The following is a 26,079-nucleotide window of genomic DNA, read 5'->3' on the forward strand; positions in this document are numbered from 1 at the left end:
TGGTTTTAGTGCCGAGTTGTGTTTTGATATTATGAAAGGCAATATAAAAATATTTTAAAATAAATAATACAACAATGACTTGGGACTTCAATAATATAACAATCACTTGGAATTGCAATATCTGCCTTTTTTATACAGCTGTATTTTTAAAGTTTGTTCTACTTGGTTTTAGTGTTTTTTGTTCATGTAAGTTGTTTTGGGTGTCATAAAAATAATAGCTTTAAAAGGTTTGTTTCAGGAAAGGTTTGTCTGTTGACACAAGAAATTTGCAACTATGGTGCAGTTCAAGCAGCGGCGGAGTGAGCATTGATTGCACTAGCTCTGTCCATGCTAAGAGTAGTGCAAGGAAGAGGGGTTCTCAAGCCATTACCACCTGCTGTCAAGGATAGCAGCTGCCAGAGATGCATGGAGGATTCATAACACAGTCAGCCTCTATTAGAATGTGACAAGGATCACAATATGCCAGCCACTGGTGCCATGATAACACAGCCCACTGGTGCATTTAACTTTAAAGAGGCTGCACGTACTCAGTGGAGAGTTGAGGCAGGGGCTGGTTGCCATTATGGGCAGCTAGCTTATATTACTTCAGAAAAGTTGGATAATGTCTATGGTCTCTTTTCTGTAGGCCCTGAACCCTGGAAACAGGTTGGCAATGAAGTTATTTTAAATATATAAACTGCTATTAAATTAAACATACATGTAACTGGCCAATTGCCAAGAAAATCCAACACGGTCACATTTGACTTCAAAAGAGGAAACTTCACAAAAATGAGGGGATTGGTAAAAAGAAAGCTGAAAAACAAAGTCCAGAGGGTCACAACACTCGAAAATGCTTGGAAGTTGTTTAAAAACACTATATTAGAAGCTCAACTGGAGTGCATACCGCAGATCAGAAAAGGTACCACCAGGGCCAAGAAGATGCCAGCATGGTTAACGAGCAAAGTCAAGGAAGCTCTTAGAGGCAAAAAGTCTTCCTTCAGAAAATGGAAGTCTTGTCCGAATGAAGAAAATAAAAAAGAACACAAACTCTGGCAAAAGAAATGCAAGAAGACAATAAGGGATGCTAAAAAAGAATTTGAGGAGCAGATTGCTAAGAACATAAAAACCAACAACAAAAAAATCTATAAATACATTCAAAGCAGGAGACCATCTAGGGAGACAATTGGACCCTTGGATGATAAGAGAGTCAAAGGTGTACTAAAGAACGATAAGGAGATTGCAGAGAAGCTAAATGAATTCTTTGCATCTGTCTTCACAGTGGAACATACAGTGCAGATCCCTGAACCTGAACTAACATTTGCAGGAAGGGATTCTGACGAACTGAGACAAATAGTGGTAACGAGAGAGGAAGTTCTAAGCTTAATGGACAATATAAAAACTGACAAATCACTGGGCCCGGATGGCATCCACCCGAGAGTTCTCAAAGAACTCAAAGGTGAAATTGCTGATCTGCTAACTAAAATATGTAACTTGTCCCTTGGGTCCTCCTCCGTGCCTGAGGACTGGAAAGTGGCAAATGTAACGCCAATCTTCAAAAAGGGATCCAGAGGGGATCCCGGAAATTACAGGCCAGTTAGCTTAACTTCTGTCCCTGGAAAACTGGTAGAAAGTATAATTAAAGCTAGATTAACTAAGCACATAGAAGAACAAGCCTTGCTGAAGCAGAGTCAGCATGGCTTCTGCAAGGGAAAGTCCTGTCTCAGTAACCTATTAGAATTCTTTCAGAGTGTCAACCAGCATATAGATAGAGGTGATCCAGTGGACATAGTGTACTTAGACTTTCAAAAAGCGTTTGACAAGGTACCTCACCAAAGGCTTCTGAGGAAGCTTAGCAGTCATGGAATAAGAGGAGAGGTCCTCTTGTGGATAAGGAATTGGTTAAGAAGCAGAAAGCAGAGAGTAGGAATCAACGGACAGTTCTCCCAATGGAGGGCTGTAGAAAGTGGAGTCCCTCAAGGATCGGTATTGGGACCTGTACTTTTCAACTTGTTCATTAATGACCTAGAATTAGGAGTGAGCAGTGAAGTGGCCAAGTTTGCTGACGACACTAAATTGTTCAGGGTTGTTAAAACAAAAAGGGATTGCGAAAAGCTCCAAAAAGACCTCTCCAAACTGAGTGAATGGGCGGAAAAATGGCAAATGCAATTCAATATAAACAAGTGTAAAATTATGCATATTGGAGCAAACAATCTTAATTTCACATATACGCTCATGGGGTCTGAACTGGCGGTGACCGACCAGGAGAGAGACCTCGGGGTTGTAGTGGACAGCACGATGAAAATGTCGACCCAGTGTGCGGCAGCTGTGAAAAAGGCAAATTCCATGCTAGCGATAATTAGGAAAGGTATTGAAAATAAAACAGCCGATATCATAATGCCATTGTATAAATCTATGGTGCGGCCGCATTTGGAATACTGTGTACAGTTCTGGTCGCCTCATCTCAAAAAGGATATTACAGAGTTGGAAAAGGTTCAGAAGAGGGCAACCAGAATGATCAAGGGGATGGAGCGACTCCCTTACGAGGAAAGGTTGCAGCATTTGGGGCTTTTTAGTTTAGAGAAAAGGCGGGTCAGAGGAGACATGATAGAAGTGTATAAAATTATGCATGGCATTGAGAAAGTGGATAGAGAAGAGTTCTTCTCCCTCTCTCATAATACTAGAACTCGTGGACATTCAAAGAAGCTGAATGTTGGAAGATTCAGGACAGACAAAAGGAAGTACTTCTTTACTCAGCGCATAGTTAAACTATGGAATTTGCTCCCACAAGATGCAGTAATGGCCACCAGCTTGGATGGCTTTAAAAGAAGATTAGACAAATTCATGGAGGACAGGGCTATCAATGGCTACTAGCCATGATGGCTGTGCTGTGCCACCCTAGTCAGAGGCAGCATGCTTCTGAAAACCAGTTGCCGGAAGCCTCAGGAGGGGAGAGTGTTCTTGCACTCGGGTCCCGCTTGCGGGCTTCCCCCAGGCACCTGGTTGGCCACTGTGAGAACAGGATGCTGGACTAGATGGGCCACTGGCCTGATCCAGCAGGCTCTTCTTATGTTCTTATGATTTGTAAAGTTTCTGAAAATTGTACGTTTCTGTCTGTTTCTTATTTAAGAAGGACTTGTAATTACTTTTCTGATACCCATCTGAAGATGATACTGGTGGAAGCTGAGGTGGAAGAGAAAAAAAGAATTATTCTCTGGGGCTAGCAGCTAGATCCAGCAAGACCCAGCTTGAGAGAGAGATTGTGTGGTGACAGCTATAAGAACTTTGGGGAAAATATGCTTTTGTATTTACTGTTTACTTTCATTTTTTTGTGACAGTGATATAAATTGGCCTATGTATAACAAATCCTTGTATATGCGATTTAGATAAAACATTGTTAATGGTTTATATTTAAGAATTATATGTTAATTGTCTGACTTTGCCTTTGCTATATATTTGAAAGAACATTAAGAATTGTACCAAAAAAGTTACAATAAGAACCCTGAGATCTCCCAAACTGTTATAACTCCTTAATCTTATGATTTAAGAAGTTATGATTACGAATGACGTGAGCTTTAAAATATAAAGACTTTTGAACAATTTGGTTTGCTTGCTTTTAAAACCTTTTTTTTTAAAAAGAAAACATGACAGGGGTGTTATAAGATCATGCATAGCGTGGAGAAAGTGGGTAGGGAGAGATTCTTTCTCCCTCTCTCATAACACTAGTATCCAGGGCCATCCAATAAAGTTGAATGTTTGAAGTTTCAGGACAGGCAAAAGAGAGTATTCTTCACACAGTGCACAAACGATGGAATTCACTCCCACAAGATATGTAGTGATGACTACCAATTTGGATGGCTTTAGGATTAGATAAATTGATGGAGGATAAGGCTACCAATGTCTACTAGCTACAATGGCAATGTTGTACCTCCACCATCTGCTGCTGAATACCAGTTGCTGGGAATTGCAAATGGAAAGAGTACTCTTGCTCTTAGGTCTTGACTGCAGGCTTCCCTTGGGCATCTGGTTGACCACTGAGCAAAGGATAATGGACTAGATAGGTCTTTGGTCTGATCCAGCAGGGCTATGCTTATTTCTGTCAGATATTCAAGCATATGTTTGCAACAATGGATGCCAATGACTAGTACGTTGCTTTAAAAAAGAAAGAACACTTGCACTTTTTCAGAAGTGCTGGACCTCTTACAGTTCTAGAGATGGAATGTATTTGGCAGAGAGCCAGATGCAGCACTAGTAATATCAGTTGTATGCCTTCTGCATCCACTTTGACCAGTTCCCCTCAAACTTTACTTAGAGGACATAAGTGAATAAGTTTCAGACTCATTCACCCTTCAGCTTTGACATAGTCAATAAAGATATGAAGACTGATGGAAAGTCTTGCAATACATCCAGTAGGCATTGGGCTGTGACTTTTCCAGAGCATTTGACTTTTGAATTGTATTGACTTTCTTTCAAAACTGTGCTATATTTCAGTGTATAACTAGAAAGTAAATAGAGTGAATGGCTGTCTTCTGTCTTGCAGTAGTATGTATGATTGACAATGTTCAGTAGTTATTACAATGTTATACTCTGTGTTCTTCCATCCATATACCAGTTTTAGTAATAATGCTGTTCCTTCTAGACCAGTGATGGGGAACCTTTTTGGCTCCAGTGGCCAGATCTGGCCTCACCCCATGGGCCAACTTTGATAGGTGGGTGGGGCAGCCATCTGACAATCACATGATGTCACATGAATGACAAGTGTGTTGTCCTGCCCACCTGTTCAAATCCATTGCATGGGGTTCCCAAGCTTGGCAACCACAACGCAAAAGCATTGTAAACATTATTATTTGAAAGGCTCCCCATGCTTGTCCTTCCCATCCCTGATGGCAGAGGTGGAAAGGAGCCATACAGGGTAGCTTCAGAGAGCAGCACTGGGAAGGAGAAGCAGTTTCCATTAAATTGATGGTTGGGAGCATGACTGTTCCAGTAAAGGAACAATCGGGAGCCTACTTTAAGCTCACAACTGACCCTTCAGATGATTGTTCCTTTGAAACCCTACATATGATGTCATGTAAGACTTTGGGTTTAGGGCGGGTGGGTGCAGCTTCCCCGAAATGGCCTTGCCCCCTTCCTGTTCTATACTCTGACATGGAACTTGTTGTGCTTTTGACATGCACACACTGAGGTGTTTATGAATTGGCCTTCCAATTCCCTACAAGGAGAGAACAACTGTCTATGCTGCCCCTTAAAGTATGGAGCTTTCTCTTTCACTAAAGTAATTTCTAGAGATGTTCTTACAAATAGTAGAGCCCCATGTGTGGCCCTGTGCCTCCCAGAAGGTGTTAAAAAGACAGAATTGTTCGAGGCAGGAGGAAATCCCCACACTCACTTATTTCCTGACAATATACTTCTCAGTGGCTTAGGCTACTTTACATTATATCTCTTTATTGTTTATTGCAGATGAGTCATAAGGATAAAGGTTTATCATCTTTTGACAATATTTTCTAGGGGTGTGCACTGGCAACAAGATTTGACTTGTATATGTAGTTTTGGGAAGCAGCCTAATCTGTTTTAGAGCTGCTCGGTGTCTTTCCAATTCGACTCTCTATTTGGAAAAGATTTTTATTAAAGAAAGAAAGAAACCAAAGCTGTTTGGGAATTAAAACATTATAGCCATTTTTATTCTTTTTATTTTATTTTTTACTTTTCACAGAAGTGGATGAAATTTGCAGGAATAGGAGCCCCTCCAAAGTGGATTATGCTTGCCAACTTGTAAGCAGATACATCTAGGGGGGTTCATGCAAACCTTTAAAATCTGACTTTTTAGAAAGTCTCTCGTATTTTTGCTAGAGTTGGATGCAACTTGCAGGGATGGTCACCCCTTCTGGGGGAGTGAAGGCTGCAAAAATTCAGAATGAAATTGGCTCTTTTTTGCTTTTGGGGCATAAATGAATGGAATACACATGTATACAAAACACAGGCTACTCTTTTGTGGTTTTTATTTGCAAGAAAATGTTTGAACTGTGTCTGAAGGGCCGTACAGGAATGGCAGCTTGTTATGTGAGACCCGAAAGGTTCTAATAGGGCTCCAAAGCCTTATGAACAACATTTCTATTGACTTGCTGCTTATTATGTGGATAGAATGGATCAACAACAAATGGTTCAATGGGCAGTGTAATGCTATTCCATGTAATACAAGTTAATCATAAATTTAAAGGTCAGTTCATTCATTTATTTTTTACTATGTAAGGTCTTTGTGCAGTATCTTCATCATACTGTTTTTATGCACAGAACCATTTTTTTCTTTTTGTAAATCAGCTCCCTTGTGAAGGACTTGCAAGTTGCTATATCAGAAAATCTGTCACATGGGCTCTGAAGACCAGTGATAGCTCTTCTTTTGTTTCTGTGGGATTGCTTTTAAATTCCTCTTTTTACACACACACCCATTTGATTATTCATTACTTGATAAATTGGAGTTGAATATATGAACTACCCAAATGATTGGTATTTTTCAAAATGATGTTAGTACAAAGCTGTATTGCTTGATCTGTGATGACCATTCACACATTAATCATCACTTGATGGCATGGTCCTTAAATGATGCATGAGCTTCTCCCTAATTTCTTCAGAATCAGATGGTGGCTATATATAAACTTGGTTTCTCATTCCTTTTTTTTTTTGCTATTAAATATAAAACTGCTTCTTGATAAGTACTGTATTTTGAGAAGGTAAAAACTTCTATGTTGGCTGTGACACACACGCCAGTCTCCATTTCCAGCAGCTATACATGCATGTGCAATTTAGTACCGGTGTTGTTTTGGTCTTCTTGCCTACGTGGAGTCCCAGGTCAAAGAGTGTAAGCTTTAGATCTGAAACTAGCAAAAATATTTGATCAAATATTTAAATTGAACCTTGAAAAAGAAATAGGAAACTTGAGATGAAGGTGGAGGCATGACCTATTGAATTACAGGCAAGGTTTCATTCTTGGAATCCACTTGGAAGCAGGCCCAGGAATGAAAATTGTGGTAAAATGTTACTTGGAGAGAGGCAGTGAACAAAAGATTGGAGCATAGAGGGAGAGAAGTGCAGGTTTTGCAAGCTCTTAAATGTGGTTCAAGGTAAAGCTGAAGAATTTGCTTGTGTGTTAAATGTTTGGTCTGCGGCAGAGCAAGTAGGAAGAAAAAAATGGGAACAGAAGCAAGGATAACCTGGGAGCACCGGTATATATGATTCTTGCCAAGTAAATGGGATCATGGAAGAGTAAGGGATTGCAAAGGAAGTAAATATTTATTAGTGGGTAAAGCTATAAGGAAATGGGGGCAAAAAGCAAAACTGGTTCCTAAATGAAGTTTGAAGAAGTAAGGCAAACTGTCAGAGGTCCACAAATGACAGTTTTGCTTACTAGTGAGCTCCTCTTGATCCTTGCAACCAATTCTATCCCTACTCTTAGTCCTCTGGCAGATTCAGAGGACTTTGGGAGATCTGAGGGAGACAAAAGAAGGTACTATTTCACTCTAGGGATGGTGGAGAATATCCACTAAATTGGACTTGGTACTGGATTTATCCAACAGTCTGCTGTCTTTTCGGACTGGCACTGATTTCTTGCTGTGGGTCGCAGCTGTAATCGGCACAGCTTCCCCCCCCCCCTGATTTTACATAAGCTTTAGTATCCTGCTTGTGGACTTCCAAGAAGAATCTGGTTGGACACTATATAGTCCAGGAGCATATGAATAAAACTCATGTACTATGGCAGAATTAGTGAAAAGAAAGTATGGTTGGTTTCATTTGATCAGAAACTACCTGTAGGTACAAACTTTCCATGGTGCAACCCTACAGTGTGTGGTGTATAGTTTTGATGACATCATCAAGATGGCCACCATCAAAATTCACAAAATCATGAATATCACTGTAAATAGTGGACAGATTTTAATTTATAAGGTCTCAATTTAAACCTAAAAAAAGAGCTACAGAATAGCATTCATTGATGTCATCAAGATGGCTGCCGTCAAAGGTCACAAAATCATTAATATCTCCATAACTGGGGATGGATGAATTTTAATTTTTAGATTTGGGTCTCTATAAGCCTATACAACAACCAATAATGTCTCAACACTATTTTCGTGTTCGGTTTATTTTACGGCCTAGTGAACTGCACATATGATGGCATTGCAATTGGTACTTACATTGATGGATCAGTATTCCTGAAATATGGGATGTTTGCTATAGTGAGAGCACTGTGCATCACATTATTATGGAGAAATACCTTTGGCGTACTGTAGAAGTTCACACACGTACACTCGTTGCACTGTACGACTGCTACCTAGAAATATTTAAGAAGCATCCATGTGAAGAAATTCGTAAGAAGGTGGAAAGCCTACAAGGTAAACCCAGTTTTACCAAAGGCACTGATATTGAAGATCTGTTAACCACTATAGAGAAATGCAATCTCTCTGGACGAATAAGGGAATTTGATGAGATCCAAGGACAATCAAACCCAACATTTAAAATGATGTGAGAGTACATGGCAATTGTGGTGCTTGTTGCAAGTAATTAGGTCTTTTAGAAGTTGTGACTGGAATGTGCACATTTCATCTCTAGAAGCAATCATTCTTGGTGTTAGATCTACACAATTACTCTGGCATGATGGCGTACTACTTTGCTGAAGTATGTGCTTTGAAGGAGTCTGATCCTGAAATACGGAAGGAGTTTGAACAAGGTAACTGTTAGGAAAACTGTGGTTCCATTCTGTATCCTTGGAGCTGGTGAAGCACTTGAACACCAGAATAAAGCTTTGAAGATTGCAAGAGGTTTGGTAGGTATTACACAGCATCCTAAGGCCCTGGCCCGTTATTTTTTAACAGCACCAGTACTTGACCAAATATCTGAAGAGACATCAGGCATTGCAGGGATATCATTAGAACCAGCAACAATGCACAAGCATCATCAGAACTCAAAAGAAGCAGTCACTAAACAAGATACGGCAATAAATAAACTGCATATCAAACTGAAATGGATTGGGAATCTATTTTCATTTGATGGGCCTGAACTCATTAAGATTGCAACCAAGGCAGTTTCCGTGAAAAAATTGCAAAGGATGTTAGGCAAATCCATGCTCTCAGTACCAAACTGTATGAAGATTTCAAAACACACTCATCTTAGAAAATAGTACCATGAATCTATGAGAAGAACAAACTACATTTGCGTTCAAGAGCCAAGAAGAAAATAAAAATGAATGTGGCCAGTAATTTTAAAGAGTTCAGGGGATGTCACCCACCCAGTACAAAATCATGGACAGCACGAACATAGCAAATGTTACTATAAGGAAAGCTACTTTTGCACATTAGCACCAAAGATCAGTTAACTGTGTACCTAGCTCATAAGATGCTTCAGCATGCAAAAATGGCTAGAAAGGACTAGCTTTGTAGCTGCATGGTGTGCAGATGTGGCAGCCTCACATTGTTATTTGAAGTTTCTTAGTAGCACCCAGGAAGAAGCAGAAACCAAGATAATTCTAATGCCATCAATGCAACAGAAAAAGGAGCTATACAACTTTATATATTTTGGTTCTTGCTATACAAAGGTACACAAGACTTCCTCCTGAGTCTTACTTTATTCCTTCTTCCAAAAATGTTATATCACTTGTGAATATACTGCAGTCTCTAGGCCTTTTGAAGGCTTCTGCGTTGTCTGCATTTCACTCCTTGTCTGGATCTGATTGTACATTGTCAGGGAAAGGTAAAATTTCATACTGGAAAGCATTCACTACAGCGACCGAAGACACCCTTCTTGTTTTAAGCTCACTAGGAACACATGACACAATCCCAGACATAGTATTTGATAAATTGGAAGCATTCATTTGCCAGGTCTGTCAGCCAAGAACCAGGATAGCTACTCTTGCAGAATTATGTTGATCCATGTTTTCTAGGAAGCAGACAAATTAGGAAAAACTACCACCTACATGAGGTGCTTTTATACCTGCAATGAAGAGGGTTAACCACCAAGCTATGATTTGGAACTAAGATGACCAAGCACACCCAGCAATTCCACCTCCTGTTGAACATGGGTGGAGCATGAAGGATGGACAGATATCTCCCATTTTCTGTGACATGCCATGCATGCCTATGTACAGACATGTGAATGTCGAGGAAATGATGATGTGTGTGATGATGATTCTCACATTGGACCGGATCTCTCAGACTCTGATAATAAAGATGATTATGGTGATGATTATGTTGACTAAAGCCTGTTAGTATATGCAGTTCTCCTGCCCAGAGTCCAAGAGACGAAGCGGAGATAAGACTGGAATTAATTCTTGTTTTATTAGAGTAACGGTTACATCAAAAGCTGTGTGCCTCATAGACCTATCTATGCTGACTCACTACTGACCCTAACTAGGCTACCTAAGCTTGCTCTGCAGCATGTGGAGTAAGTTGACTCAGCACCCCAATCTGGGGCGCCACCTTAAATAGGAAAGGTCTTCACCCGTAATCTGTGTTTCCTTCGAAGTTTCACCTTCTGACCGACCCGCTTCTCATGGTGTCTCATGTGGGGCGAGCCTCCACTTGCTCATCTGACAGTGCTGGCTTGCTAAGTGCTGGCTTGACTTCAGGGGGCGGGGAACCCGCTGGCGGGGAAGTGTTTGAAGTGCCAGGTGGGGAGCCCTGGGGGGGTGGAGTTGGCGTGCTCATGAGGTCGTTCCTCAGTGGCTCTGTTGGGACGCTTGTAGGTGGAGCGAGCTCTGCGTTGACGGGAGGACTGACCATGGGAACTGGTGGGCTGTTGACTTCACCCCTCCCTCAATGCCCTCAGAAACCTCATCCACCTCTGGCTCCTCTCCCTGATCTATCTGTGGAAGCTGAGGCTCGACCAACTCCCCTTCCTGCTCCTCCTGGGGGAGTTGGGGCTCAACAGCAATGTATGAACAGTTATGTTATGTTACCGTAACGACTAACAGTTCCAATAAACAATAGTGAATGACTTGATAACACTGCAATTATATTACATATTACTGTCACCTATTAAAATACTTACATTTAACCACATGCAAAAAATAAATTGCAGTAGGAAATCTTTTGTTCTGTCTTTATTACCTGTGTAACACTAAAAACTAGTATAGAGAGGGTTGATGTTATAAATCCGCAAATATCTGTAAGAATACTGACTTTTGAGTTAAAGTTGTAAGGATCAAATTTATAGTTGAAATGACTATAAAATGAGACCTTAAAATCCATCCACCATTTATAGAGATATTCATGATTTTGTGAATTTTCATGGTGATCATCTTGATGATGTCATCAAAAATATAAGCCACACACTATAGAGTTACACCATGGAAATTATGTATATGAAGGTAGTTTCTGATCAAATAAAACCAACTGCACATTCTTTCACTAATTCTGCCACCACATTACAATTGCTCCCCTACTAATATGGGGAAAAGGATGCCGGACCAGGTAGGCCTTTGGCCTGATCCAACAGGACTCCTCTTATGATCTTTTGACTTTCCTTCTCTCCTGTACTGAAGTAGATGGAGGCAGGAAAGAGCAGAGTCTCCCTCACAGTTTCTGCCCTTCTCAACTTGTGCCCGACTTGTGCCAAGTAAGCATAGAAGGCTTGGAAGACAGGTGGAGTTTTCTCTTTCTTGGATAAGAAAAGGAACAGCAGGAGTCTCTCCCAGCATTTCCTCTTGTGTTCCTGCTGCAGTTTCCCTTCTTCAAACCTCAACAAAAAGAGTCAGTCATGCTTGAAGACCTCCTTATCAAAGAACTAGGGCCATTCCATTGGCAAGTGGAATTGGGGGCACCTGTAGGTAACAGAAAGAACTGGGAAATTTTTAAATTGAAGAGAAGTGGGGGTTGGAGATATGTAATTAATTATTTGCACTATTGTAGGGCATAAGAGTCGTCAACCATTAAGAATACTCTACTATAGGACCAACAGAAGACGGTCAGGGTAGAGAATAGGATGTTAGAATTTCTAGTTCTTTTCTTTAATCGCGGTATTTTATTTATTTATTTATAAAATGTGTGTACCACTTAATTGTCAAAACATCTAAGCAGTTTGCATAGGACATAAATTAAAATCATTGATAAAATTCAGAAGCTAAAAACAAATTGGGCTAAAAAAATCAAAGTATAACTAAAATAGGTAGTTAAAAATATACAGTGCCACATCTCTAAACAGAAGGCATAGGTAGAGTCAGGAATGGTCTAACATCAAATCTGAATATTTGCCAAGCAAAACAGTGAAAAGTAAAGCAATAAGGAGTTACTTGTCTTGAAGAGTGTATGTAATATGTTCGGACCAACTGCAAAAACTGCAGATTTTACTAGTTAAGGCATGAAACAACTGGACATGCTTTAGTCTCTATTCTGTCAAAATTTTGTTTCATGGCTTAATGATGTTTTCTGTGGATCCTTACTGGTTACAGAGAGAAATGATGGAATGCTGTTGCAAGTCAGTCCGCAGTCAGTTTTGATTTCCCATTTAGATTGGTGAGTGTTAAATCTTAGGTTCAGTAGTTACAAGTTAAATTACAAGTTAAATGTCTTAAATTTTACTAGACACCATTTTAGCCACTAAGTATTTCCTGTGTCGATGAGTATCATTCTAACAGAAAGCTGTAGGGCTATACAATGGGGATTAGGTTACAGCCAGGAGATAGCACTGGAGACTTGTGCTGCATTTATAATACATTTCTAGTACCAAGCAGGCCATGCTAGGTCTAAAGCAACATCAGTTCTATGTTCTCACATTAGAAGTGAAGAGATATTTGTCATGCCTGTGCTGACCATACAGTATAAAGAGGATTCCCTGTTCTTAAGATCTTGAAGGATGGGGAACTTCTAAATCGGGATGGAGAGCCTTTCTGGCCCAATGGGCCAGATTTTTATCTTCCCCTACTCTACAGGCCAACTTTGACAGGCGCATGGGAGCATCTACCTGTTAGTAATCTGACAGCATAATGGTATTTAAACCAGTGATGGGGAAGTTTTTTTTTCTGTAGAGGGCCAAATCCCTTCAAGGGTAATCTGTTGGGAGCTGCGTGCCAGTAGTGAATGGAGGTGGGACTAGAGCCAAAAGTGAGTTAACAACACCTTTCTCTCTCTGCCAGCCCCTTTTCTCCTTGCCACTCTTTTTCTTTCTTCCCCCTCTTTCATCCATTTTTCCCTCTTTGCTATTTGCATAAAATTAGGCAGATCTCTACATGTGACATCTAGACTGCAGGTTGTCCACCATGATTTTAAAAATATCCTTGTTTTATTTATTGTATATGGCACCAAACAATTTTAATCCTTACAAGCTGAAGGGAATGATTGATCAGCATCCTGTAAATGGTCACAATTGTTAAGATTTCTGAACTTCAAGTGGTTTCTAGCCATGATTGTCAGATTCTTGTGTTTCAGATTGAACTCCAATTTTCAACAAAAAAGATTGGTGTCCATTACATAGGTTTCTCCTTCTCTGCATACCACTAGTTGGCTTCAGTTCACAGCAAGACCAGTGCTGTATGTAGATATTGGAAATAAAAGATTTGAGGTCTAAGGAAATTGTAATGTGTTACTGGTACTCCTGCTAATAAGAGATGTTTGAATCTTGAATTTAGAGTCCACCATTACCAAAAACAGAAGTACCACTGTGTTCTTCCTTGGAGAATTTATAAAAAGTATGTTTGAAAGTCTTTTTTGAGCATGATAAAGTAGCACTGAGTAGTGTGGACTCCTAAGTTGGATGTTATTAGTAATGTGTTGTGTTAAGAAAAAGAATATTATTCCCTCTGCCAGATTATATGGGCTGGGGCGGTTGTTTTTGGTGTTTTGAATCACTGGTGGAACTTGTTAATTATCTAACCTGAGCCAAAGGTTAAGAAAATTAAACAATAATGTTTGCTTGTTTGTTTGTTAAAGTTATATTCCACCCTTCCTCCCAAACAAAAACATCTGAAAAATAAAGCATCTTTTTAAAAAATCTAAAAACAATTTCAACACAGATGCAGACTGAGATAAGGTCTCTACTTAAAAGCCTTGTTGAAATAGGAAAGTCTTTAGTAGGCACTGAAAAGATAACAACTTTGCACCTGTCTAATATTTAAAGGGAGGCAATTCTGTCTGCTTTCTATGTTGTCCTAAATGGACCTCCTGATAAGATGGTATCTGCAGGAGACCCTCACCTGCAGAGCATAGTGATTGACTGCGATGTAAGGGGTAAGATTATCTTTCAGGTATCCTGGTCCCAAGCTGCTTAGGGCTTTGTGCACCAAAACCAGAACCTTGAATTTGGTCCAGTAGCTAATGGGCAGCCGGTGCTGGCTGGCTGGCTGGCTGGATTGATCAATTGATGTGATGTGCTGCTAGATGTGAAGCAGGGAAAAACCTTTTAAGGTTGGAGTTACCAATTAGCACCATGGTGACCCTGAAGACTTCCCCTGGCACCCACAAATCTTCTGTGCCACACCCATGCTTATTTCCCCCTTCATCATGAGGGACCAAGGGTGAAAGAACACTATCTGCTTTTCAAGGCTCAGATCAGCACATGAGGAGCAGAACAGAAAGGGGAGTGACCAACAGGGTAGGATGGAAAGGGGAATGATCTGGAAGACAGAAGGAAGGAACTGAGGGGAAGCAGGGAGAAAGAGAAAGTGCCAGTTGGATGTTGTAAAATAGATTATCTTGAAACTGCAGAATTTTTTTCCTGGGTATCCACCCCTCCAAACCACCATCAAATCACAGAACTCATCTGACTCCACTGACTGAACCATAAAAATCACAAATCTGGTGTTTTCCAGCACTGCCATAGCATGTAAACACAAATCCTCATTTTTACAAGGGATCCCTTCAAAACCACCATCAAATTATAGGTTATCTCTGTTTCCACAGATGTGTTCTGTAATTTGTTGGTGGTTTTGTTGTAAACCTGTGCAAAAGCCATGATGATCTATATAGATCTCTGCATTAGATCAATGTTTTTGTAATTCTGGCAAACGTTGGAGCTAGTATTTTATTTTATTACTGTGCAGTCTACCAATATAAGTTTTTATTTGATAGTGGTTTTGGGGAAGCCCTATGTCATGCAAATTTACTAAGATCACTTTTATTCCGTTGGATTCTCCCTTTATCCAGATCCCATGGAAAGGGTGGGGGAGAGGGGCAGTGCATGTGCTTTTTCTCTGTTTGCCTGAAGTGGGAAGGTACCATGTCACACGGGAGGGGAAAGAGAAACAGCCAAAGGTAGTTGTGTCTATGGTATGCTCTCTAAATTCTGTATGTGCCCATAAGCCCAGAAAGATTGGCGAGCTCTGTCTTACAGTAAGATGTCTTTTAAGACAGTTAAACTCTCTCATCTCTACATGGAGGGTTATACTATCTTCAAGTGCATTTTTTCGGTAACAAAAATGTAGTGCAGTTTAATTACTTACTCTGTCTTTGAACTGCATTTAGCTATAATTAAACCACTCATGTCTTGCCTGCTGTTAGTTAACAAATGAATGTTGTTTCCCTTCCCACCATCCCACAATAAAGCCCCAGCAAACGTTATCAGTAAAAAGAGGTGGCCTCATGTAATTTGCCAGTTAAAATCTAATATCTGTAGGTGAGATTACTTGGATCCATGTGGAACAGCTGAAATTCATGAAAATATCAGCTATTATCCAACTAGTTGCAAGAAATTTCTGTTTTATGAAGCAATGGTGACACAAAGACTGCAGTGTGTACACTCTCCCTAACTGAACACTTTCACACTGCAATTTAGAAGCATGCTGTTCAGGAAATTGCTGTCTTAGGCTGAAGCACAGTTTTACTGCAAGGACAATTTTATTTGTCACTCAAGTAATTGGCAGTTTTAGCGCCTTATTAGTAATTACCTTATGAACACGAATATCTAAACTAAAGCCTCTTAGACTTGTTATCTAAATTTGTCTTGCTCACTGGTAAATCTGCTGCATGGATCATCCATGAATGTTGTTTGAAGGCAGTTTTATTTAAGTAAGACTATCCAGCTGAGAGTTAAATTTAAAGGACCTGCACCAGCCTGGCAGAGGACTGAAACTTGATGCTGAATGAGAACAATATCTGAGGTGTAACAAAATATCTTTTCTTTTTTACACATCTGGTGTGAGAGCCAGTTAATCCACAACTTGTGGCTTTTTCTTTTTTTAGCCAATTTCTTGATTTTAATGAGTGATTAATCTCAGCCTTCCAACTTCCCTGAAATGCTTATATAGGTACCTCAGTTGCCAGACATCCTGTTTTAAATAGAAACAACTTAGTTTGAAGGAACACTCGATTGATGTACTCAGAATATCCTCAAATGGTATATTTTTAGCAGAATTGAGGGTGGGCAGGCCAGCTTCTCCCGCTACTTAGAAGAGAAGACGATCAAGCACATTATATTTCTGTTCTATCTTAAATTCTAATGTGCCCCATAAATTAGTCTGATGGGCAGCCCTGTCTGGCATAAGCACTTGGCACCTTTCAGCAGCTGCCAGTAACCCAGTACCCTGGAATTGGCTCACCAGCAATAAAGCCTGCTTTGGGTTCCTTGCTTCAGGTAGCTAGTTTTGATTTACCATAATGCCCTTGACATATACTGAAGGACATTTCAACAAGGCAGCTTGTAGCCATCTGCCACTGCAGCTACAGAAGCCCAGCAATCTATCCACATAGGACAGGGGTGAGGAACCTCCAGATGTTGGACTGCAGTTCCCATCATCCCTGGCCATTGGCCTTGTTGGCTGAGCCTGATGGGAATTGGAGTCCAGCAGCATCTGGAAGGTTACAGGCTCCAATCCCTGATGTAGGGGAAGGCCCACTAGAGGGCCCTTTGCTGAAGACCCCTTCAAACCTGGAGATGGCCTTTCTGACAGGCATTTTTTACCCCTTCAGCTAAAAAGATCCTTGGAGCAACTTACAAGATCCATAGTAAGACAGGCCCTGCTGCACTCAAAAACGTGACACCCTAGAAAAGAGATGAGGATGGAATGGGGGGGGGGGATAAGTTGGCTACCAGTTCTTAAAGCTGCAGTACTCATGACGATTTGGGATGGAAACAGTTCAGGTAACCTAGCAGAATTGCGCCTGCAGTTAAGGGAGGGTCAAAGTAGAGGATAAGCCTAAGGCACCAGGTCTCTTAGGAGCAATGGAATAGCCCTGCTTCTCTGCACCTCGGTGCTATAGCCTGATGGAATGGCTCCTGCTAGGTGATAGTTGTCTAGTTTTTGGCAGAAATTTTCAGAAAACTGTTATTGGATTCTGATTCCTGAATGGAGAAATGTCCTGAAATCAAATGGAAGAGTAGAAAGATGCAACCTCGGGAAAGGCTTTAGCACCCTCACTTCCCTGAAGGATGAAACACTGCATCCTTTTTGGTGGTGTTCCCATACCCTGCACACAAACATGGGCTCAATTTGCTATTATTTTTGCAGAGAAGGAGCTCTTGGTAGAGTGACAGCCATTTTATTGGGTTGATAGCTGAAGAGGGCAATGCTTTGTTTATTTTGTTTTTAATTGCACTCCTGGCTGAATAAGGACAGCCTGTTTGACACTGTGGTTGACCTGGTGTCTGATACCTCCCAACCCAGCTCTGCATTATTGTCCTGAACAGAATTATCCCAAAGGAAGCAAATAATTATTTTTGTTTGTTGGGGTAGTCATTGGGAAACTATGAATAGTTTGTTTCATCAAAAAAACTGAGGTTTTACTTAGGATATGATGCCAATGAAAGCTGTAGCAAAAGAGCACAATTCCAACAAGCACATGTCCTAGTATTATATATGTTCATGTAAGGCCTGCTCTTTTTATGGTCAGGTTTTGGTTGTTTTTCTTAGTTTTGCCATTGTTCTTCTTCTGGCTCCCAAGTTCACAGTGTTCCTCTTTTTTGAACTCTGAAATCTGCTACTTGTCTTCTCTTAACTCATGTTCTGATCATATATTGCCTATTCATTTTTTGTTCTTTGCCTGGGTCCTTTTTTCTATTCAAGAAAGTAAACTTCTTACTTTCAAGGATGTTCTTCTTCCTTCCTAGCTCTCCTCCTTAATTTCCTTCTTTTTGATCTTTACACGCTGCTAAATCAAATCCCTATTCTGTCCTCCCAGAGTTCTCTTGTCTTTTGTCATTTTGCTCTGTGCTCTGTCTCTTGATAGGTGTCTGTTTTCTCCTATGCTTTGTATGGGCTATTTCTCACCTCTGTGCCTCTTTTCTTGTGATTCCTTATATGTGAAACCCTCTGGGCAAAAGACAGTGAGGCTTCCCCTTCGTCTCTTTCTCTCTGCAGCCCTAAATCTGCTCCAGAGAGTTCACCAACCCAAGGACAAATTTTGGGGACCTGGGGGAGGGGGAGAAAGGGAAGGCTAATTTGCACGAGAGGAAGTCTTTTATGCAGGCAGGCTGTGACATCATTGGACATCACTCCCTCTCTTTAATTTTCAGCTGGCTTCTTCGTCACTTTTATTTAAATATGTTTAAAATCCATCTTTTCCCTATTTCTTTTCCCTCATGATTTTATTAGTATTATTATTCATTCTTGCTCTTAGGATTAGTAATTGCATTATGTAAGCTAATTTTATGAGCCATTGGGGAGGGAATTGTCTTTAAAAAAAAAAAAAAACCACTGGGTTGTATCCAGTAAAATTGTTTTGTGCACAAGAAATTCTGTTTGCACAGTGGAACTTCCCCTCCCGCCCTGTGCATCCCCAAACCTGTTCTTTGGGTTCCCCCCAACACTCCAGATTTGGGAGGGGGGTACATGCAGGGAAAGGAGAGGGATGGGGAAATTCCATTGTGCAAGTTCTATTGCTTCCCTGGGCTTCTACCGGGAGGAAGGGTGAGATATAAATTTAATAATAAATAAATAAGTGGAAGACCTTGTACAAGTGGAACAGCTTTGTCAGATACAACCCACTATAAATAAAATATGTTGATGGTCTGCAAGCCTGTTTTCATGTAGGACTCTGATAGTACAACTCTGTCCATGTCAGCTTAAAATAAGCCCCATTTGAGTTTAGTGGGACCTATTCTCAGGCACATGTATATAGGAATTCAGCCTCCTTCTTGGCAAAAGTTTATTTTTCTTTAACAAAGTTCTTGGAGAGTGCAATTATTTTACTACTTGTCTGGAAATAGCTTTATTTTTCACTGCTCTTTGTCTGACTGTTAAATTTTTATTTAGGACAAGTAACAAGATTGCAGACATCTTGCCTGAACACCTGAAGCTGTATCAGTCTCTAGAAACTTTGGACTTGAGCAGCAACAATATTTCTGTGCTTAAGATGGAGTCATTTCCTCCTCTGGTGCTCAAGTACCTGTAAGTTAAACTTTATTTAAGAAAAAGCCTTCATTTCATCCAATATTTTAAATCATATATTAATTTACTTTAGTCCATATTACTTTAACTATGTTAAAGTAAAATAGAACCACAATATGTATGAAGTTTTTAGAATAGTGAAAAAATAGTTATGAATCGAAGAGTTGAATATCTTTCAATCATAGAAAAGTTATTTGAGAATTTATTTAAGTTGTTTTTGCATTGGATCAGTGTTGATTATTTCCTGTCTTCTAAGAACCATAGAATTTGATTGAAGGCAAAATAGTATATTTCCATTCAAAGTGCACTTAACCACTGCTTGGGGGTAGGTGGGAGGAGAGAGTTTTTAAAGTGATTATTAAATTCTTAAGTTAGGATTAGTAGTTGCCAGGTAACAGGTAATGAAGTCTTGGTATAAAATCTGTTACCATTTCCAAAGATGTCAACTGTCATTGTTTCCACAGCCACATTAATAATAATCGAATAATTTCCATGGAACCAGGCACTTTTGACAACTTGTCTAGCACACTTCAAGTATTGAAGCTGAACAGGAACCGAATATCAGCCATCCCACAAAAGATGTTTAAACTCCCTCATCTCCAACATCTGTAAGTACAGCCTGTTTTAAATTACTCCTGCAGGTCTCTGCCAGTGGTTTAGTATCAACCTTACTAGTAACCACATAAAGGCAGGAAAGCTTTAGATAGAACAGAGGCATAATTCTTGTGATGCGTTCATGTTCAAAACCAGAGATGGGGGAACCGGTGGTCCTCCAGATGTTGTCTGACACCAACTCCCTGGTCAGCATGGCCAGTGGCCAGGGATGATGTCCCAACAACATCTGGAGGACCACAAGTTCTCCCATCCCTGTTCTAAACATTTATCACTACTTGATGTGCTTTCTTTCCCTAAAGCAGCCTTTCCCAACCAGTGTGCCATCAGATGTTGTTGGACCACAACTCCCATCAGCCTCAGCCAGCATTGCCAAAGGTCAGGAAGATGAGAGTTGTGGTCCAACAACATCTGGAGGCACACTGGTTGGGAAAGGCTGCCCTAAAATAATGCCCCTAACAATGCTAACATACTGTTGTGGTTCACAATGTTATCCTGGTACATCAGGAAGATACGGTATTTATTTTTGATTCTTCTATCTTGCTACTAGTAAAGTAATTAACAGTTTGATGGGCTGCATTGTGAAGGTCTGGCTGCACTGACGAGAGAATCCTCCCTTCTTTTTCCTGCTGTGGCCCAGCCTGAACATTTGCAGCTAGATTGACACCACCCCACATCCAGAGCAAACTGGCCTCCCTGATGCCAAGTTACTTTTGGTCAACAAGCTTAGGTGGGCCACATGAGAGGAAGGATTCTATCTAGACTGGCTGTAGTCCAGGAGAAATGTGGTAGAGTAGTAATGAACATCAAGTAAAGTGATGTTCAGGAGACAGTATGGAAAAGGTTTTACTAAAAAAGTGAATGTAAGAATGAAAGGAAGAAAGCTTGAGTCACAGAGACAAGGGAAGGTATTCTAGGGGAAAGCATAGAGACAGGGAGTTGAACGGGTGTTGATAATAGATGACCTGGGGGAAATAGAAGGGGAGAAAAAAAAGAGAGGAGTGCCAAGAAATAATAAGGGCATGCAGATGAAGGACTAGAAGCTTGATATCTGGGAGTGTGGAAGAGAGCCAGTTTAAGGACTTGAAAAGAATGGTTCATTGCAGGATTGGCATAGGCATTCTGGACATGGGGGCAAAGTGTGGACAAACCCGTCAAGAAATTGCATAGGCTGATAATGGTGGTAGTCATGCTAGTAACAAAACAGTAAGTAGCTTTTAAAAAATAACAGGGAAGATACTGGAGAGAGATGTTGGACACAGCAAAACTGGGTACCAACTTGTATGTTGGATAAGATGGAATCAATGTAGTCCAGAGTATATATAGGCTTCAAAGTTTGATCTTATTTTAGTTAACTTGGAATTACTATTTTTTTCCTCAGAGAGATGAACCGTAACAAAATTAAAAAAATAGATGGGCTTACTTTTCAAGGACTTCCTTCCTTGAAATCTTTAAGAATACAGAGAAATGGGCTAGCCAGGCTCATGGACGGAGCTTTCTGGGGATTAAGTAGCATGGAAATACTGTAAGTATGTGTTTCATAGTCTTCGAGAAAGGAACATTTTGAACTCCATAGTTTGTTGCTTATTTTGAGTACTGGGATGTTAACAGCATATAAATATATAAACTACCAACTTGTAAAACTCTTCTGGCTTCTGTTTCCTGTAGAAAGAGCCCTCATGTCTTATTATATGAAGGCACGGTACCTTGATTTGTTAAATAAAATAAAATAAAACTTTCATATGAAACTTGGATTTTTTATTTTTGTGTGTATAGGCAGCTGGATCATAACAACCTCACAGAGATTACCAAAGGCTGGCTTTATGGCTTGCTGATGTTGCAGCAGCTCCATCTTAGCCAAAATGCTATCAGCAGGATCAGCCCTGATGCCTGGGAGTTTTGCCAAAAACTCAGTGAGCTGTGAGTAGTGGTTTTGTGTTTAAACTCTCTTCCATTTTTAAGAGTAGGGTACAAGCCAATGCATGAGCTGCTTACCAGTGATCTGTGAATTTTTTATAACAAGGTTTCCAAGGTGACAACAGTTCTCTCTGTGTGTGTAAATACAATGATATTTTGTTGTGAGAAACTGAAGCCAGTTCTGTTTTCTTACCCTCTTTGTAGCAGTTACAGTTGGCCTTTGTTTAATTTTCAATTCTTCAAAAGTATTCTGTGTAACGGAAAATAATGCATAAACTTAAATTGAAAATAATTATGTTGAAACTAACGAAGGGATGAATTTGGATTGGGTTTGAGTGCATTATTAATACTGATTAAAGCAACCATTCCTCTCCCCCCCAACTTGCAGGGACTTGACTTATAATCATTTAGCACGGCTAGAGGATTCGAGCTTTGTTGGTTTAAGCCCGCTGGTGAGACTGAGCATGGGGAACAACAGAGTCAGTTACATTGCGGATTGTGCCTTCCGAGGACTATCCAGTTTGCAAACGCTGTAAGTGTCATGCTAGTTTTTTTGTTTTTAAGTTCGAAAATATCAAGATGATCTGAGTGTAGATGAATGTGCATACAGCACAAACCTCTGCAGGGAGGAAGGAAGCCTTTGTGAAGTCTTCCATGGGACCTGACAGCCTCCATGATCAGGGTTCCCGGTCCCATGGAAGCCTTCACAAATTCAAAGCCCTCCCCCCTCAGATATTCACACCGTATACTCAGACACTAGGGATGGAATTGTTTGGTGCAGCCTCACACCTGCATTACTCTATATGGGAGCTATAATGCCTAAATAGAACTATTGTGAGTATCATATAGTACATGTCATGGGGTCATAATGACAAACCTCACTATGTGAAGGGAAAATGGGAGTGAACTCTGTTAGGTTTATTTGGCTGCCAAGACTCTGGGGAAGTTGTCCGTGAACTTTTAGGTCAGGATGAGCTCTTCTTTTCTGTGAACTATCTTGCGTCACTGAATCTGGCTTAGATTAGACTGCTATACATTGAAGATGAATACAAATGTATAGTGTGAAGAGGTATAGTGATTGCATTGGCTGGTTATCTGCTGTCTTTTTAATTGTTTTAAGGGACTGTTCAGCCATTCTTAACATTCTTGCTCTATGTGTATTGAAAAATCCACTCTGAGAGCCTCTGAATATATTGCAACTGTATGATTGGCTCGTTGTTGCATTAAAAATGTTCTGTTGTATTAGTTACTGTGGCAGCCTCTATATTGGGACTGATATTATGATGTGAAAGTCAGGCAAGTGTCCTGAACTCTTTCTTTCTTTGCTGCTTCTGTTCTTGGAACCTTTCTTCACCTTGGCAGGTGATGATACAACTTCTTTTCCAGGAGGAAACAGTTTGCTATAAGAGATGTTTTGTCTTTGCTGCCATTGATGTGCATTAGCACAACTGCAAAAGCCATTTCTACAGTCTTCATTTTTCTTTGTTTCATTTATCTATACCTCATCTTTTAGAAAAACTTACAGCAGAGCTTAAAAATAAATGAATGAATGAACACATCATATAATCAGTAGAAAACAAAAGTAAAATCTGGTCATAACAAAATATAAAACAGCACTGCTGATTTTATGAAATGCGGCTGCACTTTTTGAAAAGTACCTTGGAGAGGGTGCTTTTGAGCACTGCTTATGGAAAGAGTAACCAATTCACCAGATACTGAAATATTTCGATTAGGGATTAACATGCTGCTAGAATCCTAATGTGCTTTTTTCCCCTGGGGATCATTTGTTTTTTGTGATTTAAAATGTAATTGTTCACTTTTCAAATCTTGAGTCTCACTTTTCTTTTCCTTGCAACAGGGATCTTAAAAATAATGAAATCTCCTGGACAATTGAAGATATGAATGGTGCTTTTTCTGGACTTGACAAACTTAGATGGCTGTAAGTACAACTTACTGCTTTATCTTCATATTATTGTTGTAGTTGTTGTTGTTAATTGATTAATTAATTACCCGCAAGTAATGCAGGTCCTGAGAGAGCCAGTGTGGTGTAGTTGTTAAAGTGTTGGACTACGACCTGGGAGACCAGGGTTCGAATTCCCACATAGCTATGAAGCTCACTGGGTGACCTTGGGCCAGTCACTGCCTCTCAGCCTCATGAAAACCCTATTCATAGGGTCGCCATAAGTTGGAATCAACTTGAAGGCAGTACATAATTTTTTTTAAAAAAAAATGCAGGTCCTGAATCCCCACCCCCAGACCTAGGAAGTACAACCATCAGCCGTCATTGTCCTTCCAGATTTCTCCCTCTTTTTTACAAAAAGGTCACATTACAGAAAGACAAGAGAGTTAAAAGTAAAAATACAGAAGAACCAGGCAGGCACAGTGGGGAAGTACTGATGGTTGAAGTGTCTGCTGCAGGATGGATTTGGCTTCTAGGTCACCTAATACCTGACCGTAGATGTGACTGAGATCTGAACCACAACAGTGCTTAGTTATCAAACTATTCTGCTTTTTTAAGCCTACAGGGTGATTAGGAAAGTCAAAATTAGCTAAAGTGTCAGCAGCAAGAGTGGGAATTAAAACATCCTTGGAGCAGACGTCTAGAAACACCAAGATCTTTATTGATTTGCTACTTGGAGCCACATTAATTTAATACTGTCTTCCTTGATCTGCTGTCCTTCAGTGAATCTTCCTTTTTCTGAAGGAGCAAAAAAGTACACCAACATTCTTTGTTTGAAAAGACTTTGGAATATGACACTGTGCATTAAGAGAATAATGGAAGAGAATATCCCTTATAAACCTTTCACATAGGACCAAGATTCTTCATAGCAGAAATTAAAGGAGGTCATGTTATTGGAAGGCTACATAAGAGATCCCAAAGGCAGTGTTTGATAAGGTGCCGATGCTAGAATGCAAATATTTTCTTGACAGTGCACAGAAATGGAAATAAGAGGTGGCTTACAGTTACTTCAAAAATAATTGCTTTACCAAATTCTGTACATTAAATGTCTTTGAACATGCCTTCATCTCTTCAGTTGAAGCAGAATAAATGTTTGTATTTAGGAAATAGAACAAATGACGGGCCTGAGAGATGAAGAGTCAGTGTGAAGTAAAACATTTCTTCAAAGTGGTTATCAAGAGAGCCCCTTAATGGTGCCAAATATCCTGTACCTTTTTCATTTTCGTCTGTCACACATTATACATTTTACACTTCCAGGCTACTCCAAGGAAACCGGATTAGGTCAATTACTAAGAAGGCATTTTCTGGTCTGGATGCACTTGAACACCTGTGAGTAGTTGAAAATCATACTTAACCAAACAATTGCTAAAATGTAAAACGCTGCTAAGCTTGGAAGGGCCGTAGCATAGCGGTAGAACATCTGCATTTGCAGAAAGTCCCAGGTTCAATCTCTGGCACCTCCAAGCAGGCTGAGAGAGAACCCTGCCTGACACCCTGGAGAGTTGCTGCCACTCAGTGTAGACAGTACTGAGCTGGATGGACCAACAGTATAAGGCAGCTTACCATGTCCCAATATAGGGTCTATGGATGGAATTCCCCTACCAAATACTGCTATTTCTACAAAATGTGGTCAAATCATTATCTTTTAAAAGATCTTCAGTGTAGTGTGGCACTTACTGGATGCAAGCTGCTTCTTTTTCTTTTGTCTCCTACCCCTTTGGAAGAGAATGTACGAATTTGCTTTAACTTTGTTTGCATACTATACTAGATCTGATACCCAATTTGTCTTTTTCTTTTGTTTCCACCTTACAGAGATCTAAGTAACAATGCAGTCATGTCAGTTCAAGGAAATACATTTTCACAAATGAAGAAACTTAAAGAATTGTAAGTGTCTCTGCTCTGCCCCTGACATGGCCAGTTGAGAGAAAAAGGTGTTGCAGGCTCGAGAAAGGAAATGTGTATGTTGAGGGGTACAATTAAAGTAGTGATAATTTCAGAAAACTCAAAGCCAATGAGTGAAAACATTGCATTTTGGTCCTTTAACAGAGAAACACTTTTTCCACCTACCTAAAGCAAGGGATATTCAGAGTCAAACCAGACGTGTGTTTACTAAACATGTGCTTTGCCTGTGCAGCTATGGAGGAGGGAATCAAAACCTGCCCCTTAAGCACAATAGGCTCTGCTGCTTTAAGACGTCCCCACACACACAGACACACACACTGTGGCTCTGATACCAGGGAGCCAGCAGGCACAACATAGCTTAATGCAGTGGAGCCTGGAAAGGTAAGGTATGGCAGGGAGCAAGTGCTTTGCACCT

General features: G+C 40.2%; 1 protein-coding gene across 1 annotated transcript in view; it reads left to right on the forward strand.

Moving 5' to 3' along the window:
* LRIG3 (leucine rich repeats and immunoglobulin like domains 3) overlaps positions 1-26,079 on the forward strand; it is a 62,318-nt gene that overhangs the window by 22,089 nt on the left and 14,150 nt on the right. The window contains exons 4-11 of the mRNA XM_061639872.1: positions 19,139-19,273; positions 19,738-19,881; positions 21,267-21,410; positions 21,662-21,805; positions 22,191-22,334; positions 23,661-23,741; positions 25,020-25,091; positions 25,575-25,646. Coding sequence (XP_061495856.1) covers positions 19,139-19,273; positions 19,738-19,881; positions 21,267-21,410; positions 21,662-21,805; positions 22,191-22,334; positions 23,661-23,741; positions 25,020-25,091; positions 25,575-25,646 — 936 coding nt within the window. The remainder of the gene's footprint in view (positions 1-19,138; positions 19,274-19,737; positions 19,882-21,266; positions 21,411-21,661; positions 21,806-22,190; positions 22,335-23,660; positions 23,742-25,019; positions 25,092-25,574; positions 25,647-26,079) is intronic.

The sequence above is a fragment of the Rhineura floridana genome, chromosome 8 (assembly GCF_030035675.1).
Source record: "Rhineura floridana isolate rRhiFlo1 chromosome 8, rRhiFlo1.hap2, whole genome shotgun sequence".
In the NCBI taxonomy this organism is placed as follows: Eukaryota; Metazoa; Chordata; class Lepidosauria; order Squamata; family Rhineuridae; genus Rhineura; species Rhineura floridana.